Source organism: Lepisosteus oculatus, chromosome 11 (genome assembly GCF_040954835.1).
Source record: "Lepisosteus oculatus isolate fLepOcu1 chromosome 11, fLepOcu1.hap2, whole genome shotgun sequence".
In the NCBI taxonomy this organism is placed as follows: domain Eukaryota; kingdom Metazoa; phylum Chordata; class Actinopteri; order Semionotiformes; family Lepisosteidae; genus Lepisosteus; species Lepisosteus oculatus.
This window is the reverse complement of record NC_090706.1, coordinates 7,775,777-7,798,854: the sequence shown is the minus strand read 5'-3', so window position 1 is coordinate 7,798,854 and position 23,078 is coordinate 7,775,777. Positions and strand designations below refer to the sequence as shown.

Below are 23,078 nucleotides of genomic sequence, written 5' to 3'. Positions count from 1 at the left end.
TTTAAAGATCCTGGAAAAGGTTAATTGCATTTTTGTGATCTTAACAGCTGTATTTTTTCCAAATTTTCCTTTAAAATATTTTATTCATATCTAACTACAAGAAGCTATGTATTTTTCTGTTTTTAAATGATATCACCTATTTATTGCTTCAGATACATGATTGTAACTGACACCACACCGCATTTGTTGCGCTACATGCTGCTACACTTTCTTTTTCCTGTGCCTTGTTGTGCAGATTAAGAAGCAGTACCCAGACGCCCAGCTGAATCAGCCCCAGAGGAAGCTGTTTGGAAGGAAGTACACTGCAGGTAACCAGACACTCATCCTGGCGCTCCAGGAGCCTGCCAGTTTACTGCCAGGGGGCAGCTGGTTCACTAGGTGTTTTTTTGCAGTTGTCTATGAAACATCAGTGCAGTTATGTACCCAGACTCGCTGCCAGTGCCTTACTGCTTAATCTGCTACAACCTGATAAAGCTGAGTATCTTCTGATTCAGCAGCTCTAAGTGTGCTACTGACTGGTCCACACTGATATCGCTAGAGCAAAGTTACTGGTCCACTGTAACACCGATAAGTATCCTGATATTGGTTCACAACTCCTGCAAGGTTCCTGCACAAGCAAAGCCTACACTAACCCAAGACAGGGATTTTGGGGGTGTGCACATGAACCAGCTACTCTTAAAGGTCCCAATTCCAGTTTGCTGAGCATTTCCTCATTTACCATTTCATTTGTAAAGCAGGAACGAACTTGTTATTCATGTTTCTAGGACACCAAAATAGCTACAACTGCATGATTTTAGAGGTATTAAGTGGAAAGAAAGAGACATACACAGAATTTTCTGTCTATGGAGCCTTCTTCAGGTGTGATGAGGGCTCCAAAGGCGTGATGAAGGGTCCACAGCACGGTGTGTTGGGCTCACCCTTTTCACTTTTCACCAGAGATCAAGCTTGACTTGTCTGTCACTGCTCACAGCACATAATCACTTTACTGAAACCAGGTCTCGCTCAGTCAACAGTGCCATGTTTTTTTTTATCTGTACCCATGATTCACGTAGACCAAAAGGCAGATTAGGAGCATGATGCAGTTTTGACAAGTTAATAATTTATTAGCATATACTGTACCTCAAGTGACATTTATAAAGATGCAGAGGAACATGATTGCTTAATTATTCTTGCATGTGGTAACACACAAATTGAAGTGTGGGTTATTTTCGTAGTAGTGGAACTTTTTCCCAAATCTTTCTAGTTTGGAACCAGAAGAATTTATACTTTTTTTTATTCTTGATGACACTAAAATCCCTTCTAATTTTTCGGTACCAAGACATTTAAGACACCTGAGAAGTCAAAGTCTAATCAGGCTGGTTAATGCCCATTGGTTTGCTGTGCATGTGCAGGATTTGTCTCTGTCTTTTTTCTCCCCGGCATTCTTCAGTTTTTAAGGCTGTTACTTTTTTCGCCCCCCTCCATCTTCAGACATCTGCTCGCCCACAGTGGAGTCTGTCGGCTCTCTGCAGGCTCTCCTGATAGACTCCGGCACTCACTCAGACTGAGCAGTGGCTGAAAACCGTTTGAGAGTCATGAGATGAATTTCATGAGTGTGTTTTTACAGGCCTGATTTGCAAAACAGCCTGTGGATTCTTCTGTTTCTCAAACTTGGTCTACTATTTGCTTAGGATCTTTTATTCCAGGACTGAAAGCACTCTAACTTGATGTTCAAAGTGAAAGAAGAGAATAGATTGCGGTTTATAAAAAAACTCTTAAATAGCCATATTTAACCAGATGCTTGATTCCCATTTAAAAACTGATTTTTCAATCTTGTCTAGAACCATGTTAGAAATCTCACAGAACCTCCTTTATAGCCCCAATTCCTAATTCCTCACTCCAGAAGTGTTGGTTGTTGTGTTAAGAGACCTTGTTTACCACCTGTGAGACACGAGAGGTACTCTACATCTTTTCAGGCAGAAAGAAAGAGGATACGGACGGGATGTGTGGATTTCAAAATCTTCTGACATTTTGTGACATTTGTGCCACACCTCTGTGTGTTTTGTCCTTTACATCTAACATAATGGAGCTTCCTAACATTTTGGTCAGTGAACGTTATAACAAGTAACAATTAACCCAGATAGGCTGTAACGTCCGTGTGTCACATACTTATCATCAGGCAGTACCATTTTTACCCCCGGTGTCTTTACCAATATCATTCAGTTTAGTAATAATAACATGAAAAGATTATGTTATGCTATTGAAGGAAAGTCTTGATTGAACTGGTTTAGCGGTAGGGAATGCATTTGTTTTTTTTTTCCACGCTGCTCCGGGGTTTTCGTGACTCGAACTTTTTTATGCAAAACCAGCGCCGTCCGGCCACCGGGCGAACATGCAGTCTCGGTTTGCAGCTGAAATAGCCGCCGCGGGAAGACTCTTTGCTCAGCTGCCAGGGGGACTGTTATGTTACACCGTGTTTCTTTTCTGGCTGAGGAGAAACCGGCGCAGTCCGCTTCAGAGCATAAACAGATTGCATAACAATTTTCATATTTTGTTCTGTCCTGAACCGGTACGGGAGATTTAGGAGGCAGTGGAGGGATCGCTTCCTGTGTGGTGTCAGAGGGTGCAGAACACTATGTTTTTCTTGATTTAACCATATCAGTACACAGGCTCGTGTCCCTTACGAGACTCGACCTTGGTAAATGTACCAAAAAAAGAGTTTTATACTGCAGCAAATGGAGCTGGAAGGAGTTATAGCTCCAGCTACAATTTAGGATGGTGGGCTTGCTAGTCTTAAGGGGAGGAAGAGGGGGACCCCATGATATGTAGGTACAACAGGAGCTGCATGCTGACATAGCACCCCAGACTCCCGTAGCAAGACATGATGTGAAATGGGGGAACCCCCCTTATAAGGGGTCACGCAGAAGGCAGTCAAGGTTAAAGCTGAGAGGGAGGTGGGATGATACAGTACTTTTTTTGTCATTCTCCTGTGCTTTTACTGTGGTTTATCAGTGGTTCCCACATGAATTCACTGGGTTACAAAGTTGGGCTAGAACAATACCATGGCGTAAATATTTATCATTTATCACGGTGCAGGTGGCATCCTCATTGGTAAAAGGTCAAAAACACTATGGCAGATTTGCTAAGGGAAGGGTCACATGGTTACAGGCGCACAGATTTCCAGGAGGTATACTGCCCTGTGCCCATGGCTTGCTGGGATAGACTTCGGCTCCCATAGGCCCCTGAGTGGGAAGAAGTGGTTAGAAAATGGATGGATGGAGAATGATTTGACATAGACACACAGACTGATGAACTGTCATTTTTGTATTTGTACAGTACATCATTTCCTCTAAGTGTCCTAAGATCTCCATTACATTTGTCACATGTGGTAGTGGTCATGTGACAAATCCTGTTGGCCACTGTCATATCTGTTCAATGCAAAAGGGAAGTGCTGTTATAGCAAAACAATAAAAACTATATATAGCACAGAGAACACACTGTTATACTAATAAAACTAAACATATCTTATATTTAACTATATACAGTATAACATAAACTATAGTTATATGTAAGTGTTGTTAATTGTAATGTGTTAATTGCTGTTCTAACATATATATAGTTATATATAACATTATACATTTTTTTATATCATATAACTACCTATTGTTACATATATAACAAAAATATTATATAGTTATAAAACCATATATAGCAAAGGGAAAGCAGCTATAATAAAACTATAAAAGAGACTGTTCTGGAGAAATCCAATGTGCTTCTCATTGGTTTAATAGCAGCACTTAATTTCCTCAGCTGTTTGCAAAGTACTACAATTAGAAATGTACAGACGCAGCCATTCAAAACGAGCATTTAGATCTGTGGAAGGTTTTAGCCTTGTTTAAACCACCCTTTTGTGGAGTCTTTCCAAGGGGTGGGTTCATTCATGTCAACAATCGTCTGCATTCGTTTTTTGTGCATGTGTGGCATCAATGTCTATGATCTGAAAAACTCCCAACTCCAAAGCCCTTCGACATCCAGCCTCACGGTTATTCCTAATCCACCGGTGGCCACTATAAATTCCAATTCAGTGCTGTGCTGTACTGTTAAACCTAGTCTTAGCCTGTCTGAATGATGTTGCGGTTGTGTTTTATCTAGGTTATGTCTCAAATTTCCTGCACCAAATCTCTTCATGCATTAATAAACTGTGCTGTATTCAGCACTCCCAGGCCAAAGACTGGATGACAGCATGCAAAGAGTGCATATATTAACAAATATATTTGTCTTATAGCATCGACCCATCCTATTGTTAATGTAATTAGCACACACTCTGCTGTTTCCCATCAGAGGGTGATAGGGATTTAGAATTTGAATTCTGATAAGCATAGAATACAAGCATACAGTATGAACACTGATAAGAAAAAGGAAACAATTATAACTCTAAAGTTCTCCAATGATTTTGCCTTTGCTTGCTGAATAATTTTCTAATTTACTGGAACAATAACTGGAGATGAAGAGAACCTGATTGTTAGATTGTTAGATTGATTCCTCCACTAGACAGGTAGTGGAGGTGAGGAGGTGAGGAGGTGAGGGTGGAGGGGAGTGCTTGCGCTTGATGTGACAGCGAATCAGGTTTCACAGCTCATCGCTGAAGAGAAGAAGCCAAAGGAAGTGTCTGGGGAATCATTAGCCAAGCTCGTTAATGAGAGGAGGAAAGGGGAGCTGCTGGTTAAAACGCAGGTGCCGGCCGAGCGAGGAGTCTGCTGTGCAGCGCTGCTCTGGCCAGCGGCTGACATGAAGACGGAGAGCGGGAGGAGATCCTTCACAGGTCGGCGCTCTTCCAACACGACAGCAAAAACAGACTCGCAGGGGGTTATGAAGGTGGGAGGGGAGCTGGAGGAGGGGGATCAGATGCTTCGATTTCAGATTCTTGGTTTAATTTCTCCTTTTGAAAGGCCTTCCGTCAGCATGTGGCTCAGGAGAGGAAGAGGAGTGAAATGCATGTCAGTGTGGGAGTGCAGTAAATAGAGTAGGTTAATGTGCTGTAGTGGCGGCAGACTGTTCATCATGTCAGCACTGGCTGCTGCTGAGTTTAATAACATCGCACTTCTCCGCCTTTCCTGTGAAAGCATTTCATCTTCGATACCCTTAGTTTCAGCAATCTTCCTTTTATTCAGTATTTCTCTGAACAAGCTTTATTTATTTATCCTGAAGGTATTTTCTTCTTCAGTGGTTGTCTGCAAGTAACAGATAGGAAAGTTATGCAATATTAGGTATTTTGCTCAAATGCATGCAATTCTGACATTGGTTATTCTCACATGCCGAAAATAGTTCTGTTTTTAATGTCACACACTTTTTTCCCTTCTCCTATTGCAGATGAGTTCTTGAATGTCTTATACTGTTTGACTTTTTACTCAAAGTAAAGGGAAGCAAAAACGTTTGATTATCACTTCAAGATCAGGAGCTTTAAATAAGCCAGCGCACAGTTATTACAAAGCGGGGAATGTTATGTTTTGTTGTGGCAACCCTGTACTGCACAGTGTCTTCCTAGATTTTATTAGTGGAAATCTAATCCTGTTTTATGGCTGCCAGTTTCTTGCTCTTCATATAATTGTTAAAAAGTAAATAACACAGCGGGGATTATTGCAAGAGCCGCTCAGGCAGATTTCAAAGGAAAGAATTTTATTTCACACAGACAGGGTGCAGATGTTAGTGCAGTGTTTTCTTCAGGGGGCTTCTCCAGCACAGACGTGGTGCACAGTTCTTGTAGCTCTGTCGGCACCGAGCTTTATCTTTAATGGGGTTCCAGGAGAAGTAAGTCAACTGGGTCCAAAGTTAGCCATACTGAATGTGAGCACCTAAGAAAACGATACAACAAAATTCAAAGGCTTGTGTTGCACAGATGGCAGGTTTTGCTTTCAGGGATTAGAGAGCTCTATGACAGCTCAGCTTTCTCTTAAAGACAGAGAGGACCTAGAGTCAAAAAGAGAAGTTCCCACTTTGCAAAAACAAAATCCCTGTGGTTAAGCGACACCATGGGAGGCTCAATGGTGAGAATGACTGAACACTGCAATAACAATCAAGCCAAGAGCCGTTGTTAGTAAGAGGCAAGCATTTGCATTGACAGGCTATTTATGGTTTGGATTTATGAACGTTGATCGGTTTATGATTAGTGATAAAAATGTCTTATGAGATTCATCATGCTGCTTGACAGAGATCTATAAACAGATTCCCTTGTGACATTTTGTTCCTTTACTTCTGCTTACTGTAAGAGATCCATTCATTTGAATAGGGCTGCATTGTTGAAATAAGTAAATTAATTTCCTGTCTTCAATTTGATGTAAAGGGCAATGCATGACCACTTAAATGTTATCTGATGTGGCAATTATGCATGTGTGGGCGTGGAGCGTCGTCTGAGGAAGTTACTGTGGGTGGTTAAAGATATGTCACAGGTTAAAGTCTTGTGCATCCAGGAGAGCTACAGCAAGCTTCTCTGATGCTAGCCCTTGGCCGCTGTGCGTAAGAGTTTCTGTGGTTGACCATAGTGGAAAAAACACAAACGTGTTCAGACTTTTGAAGCAAGATATTCCACTACAGCAAGGGCAGACTGAGGGCCCGCGGGGTCTCGCAGAGTGAACACCTCTCTTCAGTCCACTACCGCTGTTGCCTGAACAGGAAACGTGTAAAATCGCAGCAGAATGTGGAGGCAGCAGAGGGAAGAGGGTTTTAGTGCTGGTGGGAAGGCAGCGAAAACAGGGGGCCAACCTCTTCAGCCTGCAGACCGATAGGCTTCCCCTGCAGAGCGGTCTTTCGTAATTGTGCGCAGCCCCAGCGTATGGGAAGCCAGGACCTACCAGCTGTCTCTACAGCCCCGCTGGGGCTTGCCCTGCTTTTTAATTTGCTCCACAGCTGCTGGCAACAGCACCCCGAGACCTGGCCAAGAGCCCCTGTTTTACACTTCACATCTGAGCTGTACGGCCTTGGAAGGGTGGAGAACAAACTGTGAATCACAGGAGAGCAAAGCACAGGAGAACGGGTCGAAACCAATCTGAAGGTCAAAGTGGCACAGCTCAGGTTATGACTTGGTGATTGATGCAGCCACTCATTTTCTAGCATCTTATCCAATTCAGGGTCGCAGGGGACCTGGAGTCTATGAGTCTATCCCAGCAACAGCATGCACAAGGCAGAGTACACCCTGGACAGGAGGCCACTCCACTGTAGGACACGCACAGACACAAACATGTGCACACTCCCACCACGGCCAGTTGTACTAGAAACCAATTCACCTACCAGTATGTCTATGGACTGTGTGAGGAAACTGGAGCACCCAGAGGAACTCCACGTGCACAAGGAGAGAACATACCCAGAACCCAGAGCCCCAGTGTTTCACGGCACCAATGCTAACCACTGCAGCACTGTGGCATTCCGATATAGTACTGTGTTTGAAAATTCAGTAAGAAGGAAATGCCATTGAACGTTTTTTTTTTTACAAAAACAGGCTACAATGATGCTATTAAATGCATATCCATTAGTTCCCCAGGCAACACAGCTGCTTAATTGACTCACTTGTTTCTCACGACTTCTGCTCTTTCAAAAGAGAAATACAGTCCAAAGTCGACAATATTGGTCTCTTTGGCAGCCGCAGCAGCCAGACCTGCCAGTTAAGCAACCCAGAAACTACCTGTTCAACAAGTGAGTTTCACTACAGTAAAACTTAAGTGAAATCCTTTATCTGAACATCTCCCATTTCATGCGGTGTGACAAGGGTTGTGGTTTTCTGGCTAGGCTTTGAACTGGGAAGCCACAGAACAGAAAAATGCTGTGACACAATGTGTGTGTCTGCCCTAGATTTTTCCCCATTATTAGTAGTAGTAGGGGTTGTAGTAAGAGTAGTAGTAATACTAGTTTTTAAAACTTGATTTGTTCATTGGATTTACTTTCTTGTGCTTTGTCTGCAGGACTGTAAAATGATCACCCTGAAAAGCACTCAAATAAATAATAATGTACAGAGATGACAGGCCAAAGGAAGGCAGATTTATGGTAAAGTCCCCCACTTGAAAAAAATACAATATCAGTGCAGGTACAGTTTGGGGAATCCCGGATGTGCAACTGTCTCTTAAGAGCTGCAGCCCTGACAGAGCTTCTCTCATTTAGAAGGGATTACGAACACATTTAGGGGGAGTTTCCACCTAAACATTTCTGTATTTTTCTATAAACTGGGTGTGATCGCACCTGAGCTGTGAAAAAAGAGAACTGTAATCGTTAGCCCAACACCACAGAGGACTTTACCTAAAACTTCTCACTGTACGTGAATGCAGGTCACAGCCTCTGGCTTCTAAGATCCCTTAGATGTTTTCCATGTCTCGTCTTAGTGCAATTACATTTATCTGGGGGAAATTGTCAATTTTACTTTGTGTATGAACCGCTGGGACAGAGGTGCAGCTGAACCTTTGACCCCTGTGAATAGGCAGAACATTTGGCTGCTTTCCCTCTCTCAGATTGAATGAGTTTGTTCCACAGCTGGCCTGCCTCATCCTGCCATTCAGAAATCCTCTTTAGTTGGGGAGCGGAGTGGCATTTAAAAGCCCTGCCTGACACTTTGCCTTTGCTGGCTCTCTAATTAATCCTTAACACTCAGTCTGTGTGAGTGAATCTTGGAATAATTACATCTAGCCTGCAGGTGCATGCCTGTGGTCTGGCTCTGTTGGTAACATCAACAGAATGTCATCTCAAGAATATCAGAGGGAAAAGGCCAGGAATGAATGGTTCACATCAATGTGTCCATTTCCTGAATGCTTTATCCACTTAAGGGTGTCAGGAGAGCCGGAGTCTATCCTGACAAGCAACAGGAACAAGGCAGGGCTTAGGAAGTTTGTTTCATGATTTTCTGGCAGACCTATCTTTTTGTTTTTTGTCCTTAATAAATTAATGCTTCGGACTTCATGGACTTAAACCCCTTGAGCTTATCTGCGGGTCTGGTGCCCAACTATTACATTGTGCTTTCATTTTGACAATCAAAGAGGAAAGGCTGTGAAACCTCCCCTACTTGGCACCACCGAGTTGTAAGTTACACAAGGGGATTTTCCAACATTGGGCTGCAATGTGTGCCCATCTTCATTATCCAGCATTATCCTCTTCCAGCTGGCCTTTTTAATGAATCATAATTTCACCAAGGTCACCACAGTGCAGATAGGCAAACGAATACTGGTATATCAGTGCCTCTAGCCCACTGTCACCGAGTCTGAATGTTCACAGAAATAGGAAAAGAAGAGGATTTTAACAGAGGTGCTAATGTGCATGCTGTTGATTTTTTTTTAGAGTGGCTGGGAGTGTATTTTACAAGCCTTGCTGGGCTCCTTCCTTCCAGTAAAGCTGTCCCAGCTGTGATATTCTCTTAGTCTTTAGGTCCTGGTTGCAGTTGGCTTAGTGGTCTTTCACTTTCTGTGCTATAACACAATTACATAATTTAGAAGGTTAGTGGATCACATCTGTGGTTTTTGAGAGATGATCTGGTTTAGGTCGTGATACTGTTCGTAACTTGGGCTTATAACCCATATGACACAACATCAGTGTCTGACCTTGATTCATACAGTTTAGCATATTTTAATAACACCACAGTGATTAAGGCTCGATATCGATGAGTCCTGATCTCACAGGAACATTATTTCTCTAAGACAGTTTCACAAAGATGAATTGATGAATAATAATGTCTGATCAAACGGATTAGTACAATGTCTATGACAACAGTTCATATGTAACAGTACATGGTACTGTAGTTGAGTCTTGAGAAATCTCGCGCATGTCGTTCTGAAATAATGAAAACAATAGGCAAATCCTTGTGCACAAGATCCAAACTAGAAAAGATTCTTAAGTCTAAATCCCTTTTATGAATGCACTGCCCCCTCTCATTAATGTCAGGCGCTGAATATGCGCTGGTTAAACATTTAGGATCAAGTCATGTTAAATGAAAAATTCAAGCACGCGTCGTCCAAACTAGATATTGGGCATATGATTTATTGCAAACTTTAAGGTCGTTTGACACTGATTTTAGAAAATTTAAAAGAAGCGCTTGCTACAGAGGTTAGAAAGACGTGCAAAAAAAAACTTTTTGGGGTGGGCTGATTCAGTGTGCTTTCTTGTCTAACGTCGCTTTGATAACTTGACAGAAGTTAGACAAATTCTGCACTGTATCCAAAACATCCGAAGGCCACTTGAGTTGTTACGTGCATTCGCGTATATCTTCAGACCCAGTTACAGCAATAATTACGGTATTCATGAAGATTTCTAACAGTGGAAGAGAGTTTGGGGTATTTCAACCGATTACAAGACATACAATAGCGTTTGTCCACCGGTAGTAAAAATAACCAGTGAAAATATATTTATTTTAATTTATGTTGCGATCCGTTTTTCTTTTATTAATCAGTTTTTGAAAATGATCGATTTTCGACTAAGGCGTAAAGGAACTGGCACTGGTCTTCACGTTCATCTTCCGGGAAAGTTAATGCATCTGCCATCTCTCGAAATCAGTGTCTGAAATAATCCCCTCACCCCACACAGATTATGGGTCTCGGTATCTTTCCATTGATAAAATGAATCAAGTCGGCTGTCACTCATCCTACTGCTCATCCCTCGGACGCGCACCGGAAAGAGGCAGGGATTCTGCGGAGTCCCGTGACGTCACAGTGCAGGCCCACTGTAACTAGTTTCCAGGGCGACAGTGATGATGTCAGGGCTCCTGCCTTACCCACGTGTCCCATATAAAGCAGCCCTTCGGGTGCGCTGCCGACCTTAGTATAGTACAGACATCAGCTGAGCTGAGTTGCATGAAGGCTCTTCGGAACAGGACACAGCAGTTTGCAACGGTAGAGAAAGCGAGCCACTCTGTATACGAATTTCAGTCTGATTCCGCGACCCTCTAGAAGTATTTCCTTTGGATTTACCCGAGATGGCTGTTACTGAAGCTGGCTGCGACTTGACCTACTCCAAAATGAGGGGATTGGTAGCTTTCCTTACCGGTATGGAATTTTAAAGTTTATTTCCCGGTTCCTCTGCACCGCTGTAATTCCTTACTCCGTCGAAGGGACGAATTCAGTGTGCTGAGCTGTTGCCCCCACTGAAATGAACGTTCATGCAAATCTTTACAAGTTGTTTTTAATTGCAAGTGGGAAGTATCAGTGCCTGCTTAAAGCTGGGCACTATTATAACATTGGCGTGTCTTGTGAAACTACGAACTGTTTGTAGAGGCTCTGCACCTGTTGAATAAAATGGGTATTGAATGTCCCGTGGTTCCGCTACTTACAAATTGCTTTAATGAGGGACGTTAAACACGGGTTTCGTTAAAATGTATATACTCGGTACTCTGCTGAGAAATAAAACCTCCGGAGAATGCAAGAGAAGTAGTTGTGACAGAACAATGCGGACTGGAGACTGTCCGCACCCGACTGTTCTGAATTGAAAAAGAAAGTTTCAATATTTTTCTCTGCGCTGCTCATTCATTCGCGTTAAATTGATAATGGCAATTTGAGTGGCTTCTGCAGAAATACCGATTGAGTCCCCTCGGGCGTGTTTATGCAACTTGTTTTGGAAAGTATTGATCTCCGTTTGCTTCGCAGAATTATTGGGGTGTGAATGAAAGTTTTGTATCTGTTTGAATTTCCTTCCTTGTTTTTGAAATCAACCGACAGAGCGCGGAATATAGGAAGAAACGTACAGTTCTACAATAAGAATGGCAAATATTTGTTTAGGCGGTGGGGGAAAAAAATTCGGATGTAGATTATCTGTATACATTTTAAATATGAACCGCCGTATACGTCAGGCTCCTAATTTTGACTTTTGCGGTTCGCTTTAATTCCAACAAGAGGGCTTTCTGTACAGGAACTGTACATTACTAAGAATCTTAATTAAATAGTAGGTGCTGTAGTACTGTGTATGTCGCGGAAAACAGCAAGTTGGTGGTATTGCGCCGTCTTAAAGCCGCCTTCGAAGCGGCGATAAACGATCTAGGGAGTGAAACATGACCGCCGAATTTGAACAACCCTGAGCTAGGGGCGACACCGGAGAAGATCCGGGCGTTTTCTGGTCCTCCTACAGTACATACAGTGTATACAGGAAAGCGAGGAACCCCAGTCCCCCCACCCGGTCTCTTTAAAAAAGCAGTGACGTTTGGGCAGGTTGCTATGTCTCGGATTTCCCCGCTGACGAATACGCCTCCTTTGTCTCGCAGCCTTCATCAAGGAGAGGAAGATGGGCTTGAACGACTTCATCCAGAAGCTGGTGTCCAACCCGCACATCTGTCAACAGTAAGTGTCGGGGTCCGAGTCCCGCGGTTTGGGGGCGTATCCTGCGTCCTGTCAGTCGACTTGAGCAAAGCGGGGTGCTGGGCCCAAAACTGTGCAAAACAAGACAACTTTTAACGGCAGGTGTGACCAGAGATCCCCGCTCCAGCAGTGTATTTGTCTTAATGTACTTTGTTTCATGTACCGTGTTTAAAAAGCCATATACAGTAGTACAGAGGTAAACAGAGCGGATTCTGCTGTATTTTCTTCAAACGGCGTGCATTATTATGTAAGATGTTTCTTACTATGAGTGGGATCTCTGTACTAGACGAGTGCTGAGACTCCGAATCGTATAGTAGAACAGCACATTCCTGTGTCCAAAAGTGTCATTTTGCCCACGGGGTTGGTCAGGCTGTGAATAGCATCAAGGTTTAGCCTAATCTCTGTTAACACCCACGCAGGTTAACCTGCTGCTTGAGAGCAAAGCTCTGGGAGGAAATAGACTTCACCTGTCACTGATCTCAGTCGTCATTCTTAAATAAGCACCCCTTGCTGCAGATACATTTTTCTTCTCCCAGGGCGAAGATAAAGTACTGATTCCGCTGCAGTATGCGTTTTCCAAGAAAGTTCTAGGTACCCCGTCTGTTAGTCGAGATAAAAAAAACAACAACAACGAGGCAATACGATAGATGTATAGAAAATCTAGAAGGCATCAACCCAAAGAAAGGAGAAAGTCGCAGTTCTGGATCTTTTACTTTGTAGACCAGAGAGCATGAATCCGACTGACCACTGACCGCCTTGGTTTAGTGGGTCAGCCAGTTCGTGATTTCAGAGCCCGGTCACAGGATTAGTACTTTAGGGTTAGGTGAAATGTTTCGGCATTGCTTCCAATAGCGCCGTCACAAGATGGGTATACGGTAAAATAAATGTGTTTTCATAACCGGGATCCCGTCTCTCCTGTGCTGCGTAAATTATCCCCCTATTCGTTTCTCTTCCGTCTGCCCTTGTTAGAGCAGATGGTGAGTCCTTTTCTAAACCTGCCCCGGCTGACACCACCTCTGATTTTTTTTTCCTGCGCTCCCTCCTCCTCACTGCCGTGTGGCTCAATGGAAAACAGATCACGCTAGAGCCCTTAAATCCCACATCTTGACCGTAATCCGAAATGAAGAGGGCGCTCGGGTCGTGCAGCACCGCGAGTCCGCGCTGGTCTCACAGCAAGGAGCTCAGTGCGCGGTTCCTGTATGGGAGTCTCGTCTCCAGCAGAGGTGTGACTTAACACGCTTCGTATCGTCTTGGAGGGCTCCGCGTTCCTTGCAGCGTGGGCAGCCATCTAATGTCCTGCAATCTCAAGCCTTTGCATATGAATAATTGCCTACTCCAGGAATGACTCACGCTTTTCACGTTATCACTGCGTTGTGAAAGGCATCGGCGCCGCACCACGGATGTGAGAAACGCATCTCCAGCCAGATTTGGCTTGGCTGTAATGACAAAAGCCACAATTCTATAATTACTCTTGCAAAACACGTAATGGTCTTTTTGTACAGCCATCACACTGACTAGAGCTGAGTAACATCTTACAAAAAAAATAATTTCACTAAATTGAAATGTACTTTTACAATGGAAGACTTACTTTTTTTTACTTTTTCTAAAAATGTTTTGCGAGACTTATCTTGGACATTTTAAACAATGCCTTTGGTATATTTATACTATATGAAAGAACACGTAACTTTAATCGTTTTAATCTCCCAGAAGGCTTAGCCTTTTTAATCTTTTGATTGTGCGTTTTAATTGCTCCGGTAGAATGAACAAACCGTGTTACACCAGCGCCATCTAGCGGCCAGTCTGCATGCTCCTCGCAGCTGAATTTATCGCACGCTGAGGATAGTCTCCAGTTTTCAAGGACTCGGAGACAATGACTCCCTACAAAGAACTTTCAAGTACAGCAAATTAGATTCCTTAAAATAAACTCATGGACTATGACTCACGGTGCTTACAGATCAGGTTTTAGTCGAAAATTTAACTCTAAAGATTTTTGAAACGATATTTCAGAAGAGGAGTATGCTTCCTGTTCAAACCTTTTTTTTCCCCCAGCTCGGATGTCAGAGTATTCCTGAAAATCGACGAAAATCAGAATGAGGAAACGGAACTGGAGAGCGGCTCCACTCCGGTAAGTACTTACCCTCAATAAAAAAAAAAATACTTTTATCGTCACGGAAGCGGGAAGTTTAATATTTCGTCCCTTCTGCTCGTCTCCTAGGTGTGCCTGAATTCCCCCAGAAGCTCGCTGGCGGAAGAGACCCAGTAAGTCTTCGGACTCTGCTCCCCGAAATCACGACTCTGCCAATTAGAGCGCCTGACTGATAAACTGATCACCCGATCTGTTTTTTTTTATTTTTATTTTTTCAGGGTTAAACCGTCTGATTTTGACTACCTGAAAATCATCGGGAAAGGCAGTTTCGGAAAGGTAACCAGTCATCACTTTTTTTCCGTTGTTTCGATGAGCTTATTCCGTAGATTTAAATGGAGAAATCTGAATTTTTAATTTATATTAGCAGTAATTGAATGAAAGGAAGCCAGACGTCTTTCGTTGTGTATTCAAACCCGTTTAGAAGATCATTTGTTTAATGGAGAATAGTAGAGCTTTGACGCTTACAGGCTGCATTTCAGGTTAGAACAGAGAAACCACAGCGAAGGGTCACTTACATTTATCTCTGTGGTCATTAAAAACACTGCAGGCTACCTTTACTCTTTTGTCGGTTAAAACGTGGTGTACAATGGACTTTCCCAAACCTGGTGCTGGGCACTACAACCCTGCTGGTTGTCTTGGCAGCTGAGCTCATAGCTTAAATGATTTCTGAACTGAGACAACAAGCTACTCGTCAGTCACAACTTTTGCAAGTTGTTCTTCGGGCTCGGAGCCCGGAGATGAAGTAACTTAAGAAATGCAGTGGTCGGGGCGATCGCTCTCCCCCGGTGTACAGGGCTGTTGGCCATTCCCGGAATGGGTGCTGAGGCTCTCCTGCTCTGCCTGTCCACTGCAGGTTCTGCTGGCGAGGCACAAGGAGAGTGCCAAGTACTACGCTGTCAAGGTGCTGCAGAAGAAAATCATCCTGAAGAAAAAAGAAGTGAGTTCCAGCTGTGTTTCTGTATTTGCAAATAAATAAGGAGCAGGATAGTCTGTGGGAATCCTGCAGCAGGATAGTGATGTGTGTTGTGGACTCTGGCCTGCCGTTTGGTAGCCAGATGCATTTTATTACTGAAGCTATAACGGCTCTCTGTGACCCTGAGGCCATCTCTATACATGGCCCTTCACTGATTGGGCTTGAAGCTGACTGACTACACGTGTCTGCTTTTGTTGCTAATAATGCTATACTATTGCTATGTTGCTCCCTGTCTGCTACAGCAAAAGCACATCATGGCCGAACGCAGTGTCCTCTTGAAGAACCTGAAGCACCCTTTCCTCGTGGGGCTGCACTACTCCTTCCAGACCACCGACAAGCTGTACTTCGTGCTGGACTATGTCAATGGGGGCGAGGTAGGCACCAGCACTGCTGCCATCGGTACTTGCAGACTTGGAAATCAACACGTGGTTGTATTTGAACATTCAAGTTGGCTTTAGGATCCAAAATGAGAAATGAAAACATAGCCTACCGGAGTAAACTTATTGGAGGATGTTGTCTGAGGCCTGTGGATCTTGAAATGTGCGTGCTGGGACACGTGACATTTTGTTTCGGTCTTGTTGCCGTGTTTGCCCACACAGCGAGTACTGGCAGCCTTTAGCGCACACCTCCGCAGCCCAGCCTCGGCGGATCTGAAGACCTTGGCATGCTTTTGTAGTGCATTTACTTCTTTAATTAAAATGGTAAATGTCCCTGTGAGAGAACTGAGGGATGTCTTTCAAGAGAGATCTGGGGAAAAACAGTTTGAGCTTCTTGGCATCCAGTGCTTCCTAGAGAGACTGCATCCTCCCTTCCTCCTCCTCCTCCTCCTCCTCCTCCTCCTCCTGGGCAGATCGGGGAGTGCGACTGAGTCATCACTCAGCTGTAGTGTGTGTTAGGGCTGGATTTGGACTGTTGTGATGTAGCCGTGGGTTTGTAACAGCCGCCCCCTCTCTCTTTCTCTCAGCTCTTCTACCACCTGCAGCGAGAGAGGGTGTTCCTGGAGCCACGCGCCCGGTTCTATGCTGCTGAGATGGCCAGCGCCCTGGGCTACCTTCACTCCCTGCACATTGTCTACAGGTAGGACTGCCCGGCCCAGGGCTACTGAAAACGCAGCCAGGAGACACACAGCTGCTTCGATACCGTCGCACATCAGTGCTCTCTGTTGCAGGTTTAGGTCTCGGTGATTCTGATGGGCTACATGTTGCAGTTTTTTTGCAATGGTTGTAACTTGAACAAGTGGTCCATGCCACTGTAGCATGATGTAGTGAAAATTAGCCTTTGACAATCAGGTGTTAAAGATGAACTCAACATAGCAGGAAATCGGATATAAAAAAAGCAAGGACAGGTTAGTTGTGGACTATGCGTGGTTAGACTCCAGTCAGAATGATTTGAACAAGGAGAATAAATGCAAAGGGAACACGTAACTAGCTCTACAGGCATGTTATGATACTTGATTCATTTTGAGGTTATTGCATCACTATTTTCATATGTGAGTGTTTTGGACTAACGGAAGCCTTTTTCTCATTCAGAGACCTGAAACCAGAAAACATTCTATTGGACTCGCAAGGCCACATTGTGCTGACAGACTTTGGGCTCTGCAAGGAAGGGCTTGACCCCAATGGGACCACGTCTACCTTCTGTGGAACCCCAGAGGTGAGACTGAGAGGCACCGAGAGATCCGTTCAGGAGGATCAGATCAAAGATTTGGCACGTTCAGGTAGTGTCAGGTCCTACAGAGCTTTGGCCATATCCTTGACTTGTTATACATTCAAGGTGGCTTTAAGATCTTAAATGAGAAATGTAAACAAAGCTTACCACATGTTTGTTTATACTGTGCTTTATAAACACTTAGAAAATGGCTAACTCAATGAAGTTCACGCTGAGTTATTGCCTTCTAACAAGTTCAGCTCACTAGAAAAGAGTTATTGGTGTTTTAGCTGTGTTGCAGAAAAGTGCAGTTGTCTGTTTTGCTTGGGGTTTTTTGCTTTTTACTGCCATTCAAAAAATGTCTGCATCTGCTTTTCCGACAGTATTTGGCACCTGAAGTTCTGCAGAAGCAAGCCTACGACCGTACTGTGGACTGGTGGTGCCTGGGTTCTGTGCTGTATGAAATGCTGTACGGACTGGTGAGTATTGCTTTGTGTGTGCCTCTTGTATCAAGACAATGTGAGCTCATGTGTATTCCAAAACTTCTTTTGTATATTTTCCTGTGTGTTTGCGTGTCGGCTATGAACCTCTTTATTAAAATTTTGCAGTATTACGAATAATAGTGTTTAACCCGGTTTGACAATTGTTCCTTCTGTTTGGATGCAGTGTAACTTATCTACATTGTATGTATGTAACTTTTGATATTGTTTATCTGCTAAAATAATCTGTAAGATTATCTGTATGGATACATGCAGACGCCCCTGTTTTGGGATTAAAACCAGGAATGAGGCCATCATGAGTTGTCTTTCCATGATCGATATTGTCAGCAGTTTATTTGTAAAATGAGCTTTCTGCCATCAGAGGGCTGCTGGGTTGCAACTGACTGTTACTCCTCTCCCTCTCTTTCCCCAGCCTCCGTTTTACAGCCGCAACACGGCGGAGATGTACAACAACATCCTGCACAAGAGCCTGGTGCTGAAGCCCAACGTGTCCAATGCAGGCCGAGAGCTGCTGGAGGGCTTGCTGCAGAAGGACCGCAGACGCAGACTGGGGGCCAGGGATGACTTTGTAAGCACAGCACATCTGACACTGCAGGAGCACTCCAGTGACAGACGCACACACATCACACTTTTCACACCCACGCTCCCTCTGTCGCACTGTGCACACGCACACTCGTCCAGATGGGACCCGCTCTCCAGACTCCAGGATCCCATTGTCATATTTAGCAAATGAAAAAGCTATGAGCTTCAGTTTACAACTAACGTTTTATAAATGCACAAAAGCATTACATCTTAAGCCTTAACACACAAGAACTGTGTGTTGTAGTAAAACAGCCATTAGTAGTGAAATGCCAATGTATCTTAGGCTTTGAAAAATTTCTGGATGGTAATTTGATAACTGCTCATGCAAAGTGTTCTATTTTAAGTTTCTCTTAAGTTGAAAATGTAATGTAAAGACACTACTGTGTTTGTTTCAATAGGTCAATTTATTTTTCTCTCTTCACAGTTGGAACTCAAGTCTCATGCCTTCTTTTCCCCGATAAACTGGGATGACCTTGTGGCAAAGAAAATCACCCCTCCCTTCATCCCAGCTGTGGTGAGTACCATTTTGGAGGAAACAGTTGCTATTTCTGTGGTGTTTTTCTTTAGACTGAAGTAAAAAAATCTGCAACTACTCTTGTTCATCTTAGCCATGCACCACTGATTATTCATTCTAAGTGTTGGAAAAAATACTTCCCATTGAAACCTAAGATGTTTTTTAGTCCTACTGTAGAGTTGTTTGCAGTACCCATGTACACTCTACTTTGAGGTAGTAACAAACTACCATATTTTATTGCCCATTTGTAGGGCTTGAAATACATTGTTTTTTACAGTTGTAAAGCTGTGGGCAGAATTGTGTATCGGGTATCTGGACATGGGCTCTTGTTTCATTTTACAGTCCGGCCCCACTGACCTTCGACACTTTGACCCCGAGTTCACCCACCTGCCCGTGCCTGGTTCCCTTGGCAACACGGACAGTATCCTGGTAACCAGCAGCGTGCGGGAGGCAGCAGGTGCCTTCCCAGGCTTCTCCTACGTGCCCCCTGCTGACGACGCCTTCCTGTAGGGCCGCTGTCCTCTCCCCTCCCAGAGCAGCGCACGGGCGCTGTGAGGGCGGGCCAAGAGGAGGAGCGCCCCTGCAGAAGCTAGGGGGCGCCTCTCTGTGCGCCGCCGCATGACGGCAGACGGGGTCAGAGGCAGGACTCGCCCTGGCGTTCGCTGGAGACGAGTGGACTTGACGTGCTCGGCCGTACAGAGGCAGCTGGGCAGACGACGGTTCCTCTATCCTTTCTCAAAAAGGACGAACAGTCACCAAGGTGGGCTGCCCCGCGGACTCCTGGCAATTGTGATTCCCCATTCCGAAAGCACCCCCGTCCTCGCCGATGCGTGTTGAGAACTTCTATCCTGAGTTACTAATGAAGAAACCCTTGCCAGCTGAAGGATCTCGGCATCCCAGTGGATTGGAATGAAAGGACCCAAGACATTGAATGTTGTGGGCGTGTGGTGTACCGTACGTGCTATGGAGGGTGGGGGATGTTAGCTAGTTGCTTTGGACATTGGCTGCTGCTGAGTGCATGTATCTTGTGTTGATACCAGCTTTAGGGGAACGCCTTTTGGATTTTTAAATTTGTATATGTTAAAGTTATTTTTATACAAATGCTGCATTGCACTCCATGAAGTTAGGACTGAATGTGTGAGGTGTATTATAGGAAAGGTTTTAGCAGAGGTTGACTTTACAGAGAGGGGTGCTTGACACAGGTTTCAGTGTGTACAGAGTCCGAAAGAAAATGGTGCACTTTGTAATTTTGAGCTGTTGCACACCTCTGTGTCAAATACGATGTTCTCCACTGTCTTTCCATGGAGAAATCGCACTTTCCTGGAAAACACATAAAGGCATTATTGGCACTGATTTAAAAAAAAAATGCCAGCGAGTGTGGTGATTTAAGGTTACCTTGACCTCAAGTGAAAGATCTTCCTATGAGGCACTGCAAGCAGACTGGTGCTAACACTGTGCTAGAGAATGCTGACATGTTGGGAAAGTTCCTATTGTTCAAATTGCACTTAAAATGTTAAGTCACAAACCACTCCTGGTCTTTGTGTAGAGTGGCAATTTTGTAGCTCCTTTCTCAGTCCACCGTGGAGAATATTTTCTTCTGATAGTCCTAATCCTGAATGTATCTACCCCGTTAAACATATAGAGCAAAACATGAAGGACCTTCATGTTACATAATGATTCCATCAATTTATGGAAGGATGTAAGGTGCAGAGTATGAACTAGTTTTATTGAATAAGTTCTATTTTATATACCTACAGTGACCTTATAGGTCTGAGTTCCACTGGACAGGCTGCGCTGTTTGATGAAATGAGATGGAGAAAAGCTTCCTGTCCTGAGGCACTTGGATCCACGGAGTTAGTCTGTCCTCTGAAGGTGTAGTCATTGTAAACAGACCTGGCAGGTATTTTACAGGATGACTGTTTTATTGCACTGTAGCTGGAAGTAATTAGGAAAACCCTTCTTGGAGTATTGGGTTCTCCAAACTGTGACCAACATCCACTGGATCTTTTCACACTTGAGGTCATTTTCAGTCTTCTTCCAACTCCTAACACTTCTGCCAGCAGTCACTGTAAACTGCCAGATACTGTAAAGCATTGACAAAATCATTGCCTGTTTTTATAAATGTATATTATAAAAATCTTAAAGTAAGTGGATGCAATTTGCTTCCACTGCATTATGAATATAACTCCTCTACTTTGTTTTTGGAGGAGAGAACAAATGTGTAATATGATTATGCAGATATCACTTTGCCAGCATTAAAAATAGTGGTGAAAATCAGAATGGGGGATTTTTTTTTCCCCTGCCATTCTGTTTGCAAACACTACTCAATGGCATTAAGATGATATGCATCCTGTACACTGGGCACTCCCAGCATTGGAGTGGGGGCACAGCCCAGCAGCTTTTATTTAGGCTGAGCTCTGTTACACAATTGGGTCCTTAATTCAATGGTGGAATTAATTTGAACTCTAAATCCTTTCAGTTCCTAAATTTAGTGGGATATTGGATTTTAGACATAATGCAAGATCTACAAATTAAGCAGAAACGCAGGAAAGGTTCCAATCATAGGATGTGCTAATTCAAATAATGGGCTCAGCGGGCATGTGATGTGTGGGTTTCCCCAGGATCAGGGCTGGGAACTTCTGCTGTAAATTGTACCTAATTTGAGGCGAGAGGATGGCCTCCTGTTTTGTACAGCAAATATGTAGAATGTTGTGATGCAAAGAGGCCTGGCCCTACAGGTTCCTTCTTTAATCGCTGTTCTTTTTCCATGGTCTGCCTCACCAATACGTTTCATGGCCATGAATCAGCTCTCAACCAGTTCCAAACAAAGCTCTGTGATTTTATGTCTTCACACAACTGTTACTCTCGGGTCTCATGTTGACACTAGCAGGGAAAGGTGGTCCATGGGGCTAAAGTGGTTGAGTGTTATCTAGGGAGTTCTATACTTCATGTTTGGCTTTTTGTCTTGCCCAGTGCAAGGGGAGCGGTCTTGAGTTTATTCATGGACACAGACTTGCTCTTGCAGACTGAGAACTATTTCATGATGTAAACTCAGTTGAAAGAAGGCTTTCATTTACTACTGCCTTCATTCAATGAATGCAAGTGCAAGCACTCAAAAGCACCTTGAACACGCCTGATCTCCTCAGATCATGGAATTTAAGCAGGGTCAGTCCTGGTTAGCAACCGAATGGGAATCCACCTGGCAAAATGTGGTGCTGTAAGTTTTGTGTACGGCCAGATGCCCATATAATATAATTTGCACATTGCTTTGGGTTGTGAAAGCTAAAACTACCAGCTACCCACATGGTCCAAGAGGTTGGATCAATTAACTAATAACTCCCAAACAGGCTAGATAGGCCATTAGGCCTCCTCTTGCTGGTAACTGTTTTTAAGAACATAAGGTTCCAAACAAAACAAGGCCCATCGGTTGATCTTGCTCGTTTGGTTTCCCTATTGCTATTCTTCCTGCTTCAACTGACTTAAGTTGTAGAACAGTACACTAACTCATACATTTCTTTTGAAAAAAGAATCTCCCCCTCAATAATCTTGTGGGAGTTTGCCTATTTCAGCGGCCTTGGAAAAAGATGCCTTGTGCTAAGATGATGTGATCAATCAAATCTCGTGGCCCTGGCACGTCCACGGGTCTAACACCCACTGCTTCAGTCAAAGAGGCAAGAAACTTATTGGTGCTGGCTTGGCCCAGAAAGATGGGTATCTACTTCAGTTATTGAAGCATGCTCCCTATACACATTAGACTTCTTTTGGCACAGTGAAAAATTAAGTTGTAGTAGTGCTATATCTTCCCTCTTCAGCTGCATGCCAATGTTAGGAAGAGGCTCTCACTGCTGCTTAAGAACTGAGACGACTCAGTGAGGGGGTCTTTTTAAAAACTTTCTAGGAGAGTAATGATGACCTCCAAGTTGTTCCAATGTACAGCTTCTGCCATAGAGACTGAAGCTAATTATACAGTTCCAGTGTTGCAATTTCTTCCATATTTGGAAGTCTTTCAGTTTTCTTTGGTTGTTTTTCCACCTCTTATTTACACGTTGTAAGCATAAGTATACCTACTGTACTTGATAGCTGGAAGAGTTATTGCTAAAGAAACATTGCAGATCTGTAACAAATATGATAATAAATCAAAGAAACTATGGAGTGGCATGCCTGTTTTTCCACTTATATAATTGGGCTGGGTATGGGTATTTTTGTCACACTGGTGAGTTTCCAAAGGTACAGATATTGACTTTAGGAAACTAAGAGTTATAAAACTACGTATTATTTCTTCCTTCCCAGGATGTTGAATTCACTGGCTCTTACTATTTAAATTCCAAGGGTATCAAAAGGGAAACCTATGGTGGGAATCTATGACATTTTGCCACCACCTTAGGATTCTTGCGTGGAAGAGAGGGGAAAAAACTTTGCAGTCTAC

General features: G+C 43.7%; 1 protein-coding gene across 2 annotated transcripts; it reads left to right on the top strand.

Annotated features, from left to right (window-relative positions):
• The first annotated feature begins 10,744 nt into the window (after positions 1-10,744).
• Positions 10,745-22,800, top strand: LOC102691934 (serine/threonine-protein kinase Sgk1). Of its 2 annotated transcripts, XR_001478539.2 has the most exons (14): positions 10,745-10,988; positions 12,197-12,272; positions 14,340-14,415; positions 14,506-14,549; positions 14,655-14,712; positions 15,290-15,373; positions 15,652-15,783; positions 16,374-16,486; positions 16,939-17,062; positions 17,440-17,535; positions 17,969-18,124; positions 18,563-18,652; positions 18,995-19,412; positions 20,410-22,800. XR_001478539.2 is itself a non-coding variant. In XM_006631279.3 (13 exons), exons 1-13 carry the CDS (start codon positions 10,919-10,921, stop codon positions 19,160-19,162), a joined length of 1,287 nt encoding a protein of 428 aa, XP_006631342.1. In that variant the 5' UTR covers positions 10,745-10,918; the 3' UTR covers positions 19,163-22,800. The 2 variants fall into 2 exon arrangements, 1 of the variants encoding a protein (XP_006631342.1); XM_006631279.3 differs by having other exon boundaries at positions 18,995-22,800.
• The last annotated feature ends 278 nt before the right edge of the window (positions 22,801-23,078 follow it).

Excerpts from the sequence above, each read along its gene's own strand:
- LOC102691934 (XM_006631279.3), top strand. The coding sequence starts at position 10,919 with ATGGCTGTTACTGAAGCTGGCTGCGACTTGACCTACTCCAAAATGAGG. Across the intron at positions 12,273-14,339 it reads AACCCGCACATCTGTCAACA|CTCGGATGTCAGAGTATTCC; the intron begins GTAAGTGTCGGG and ends TTTTTCCCCCAG. Across the intron at positions 18,125-18,562 it reads TGGGGGCCAGGGATGACTTT|TTGGAACTCAAGTCTCATGC; the intron begins GTAAGCACAGCA and ends CTCTCTTCACAG.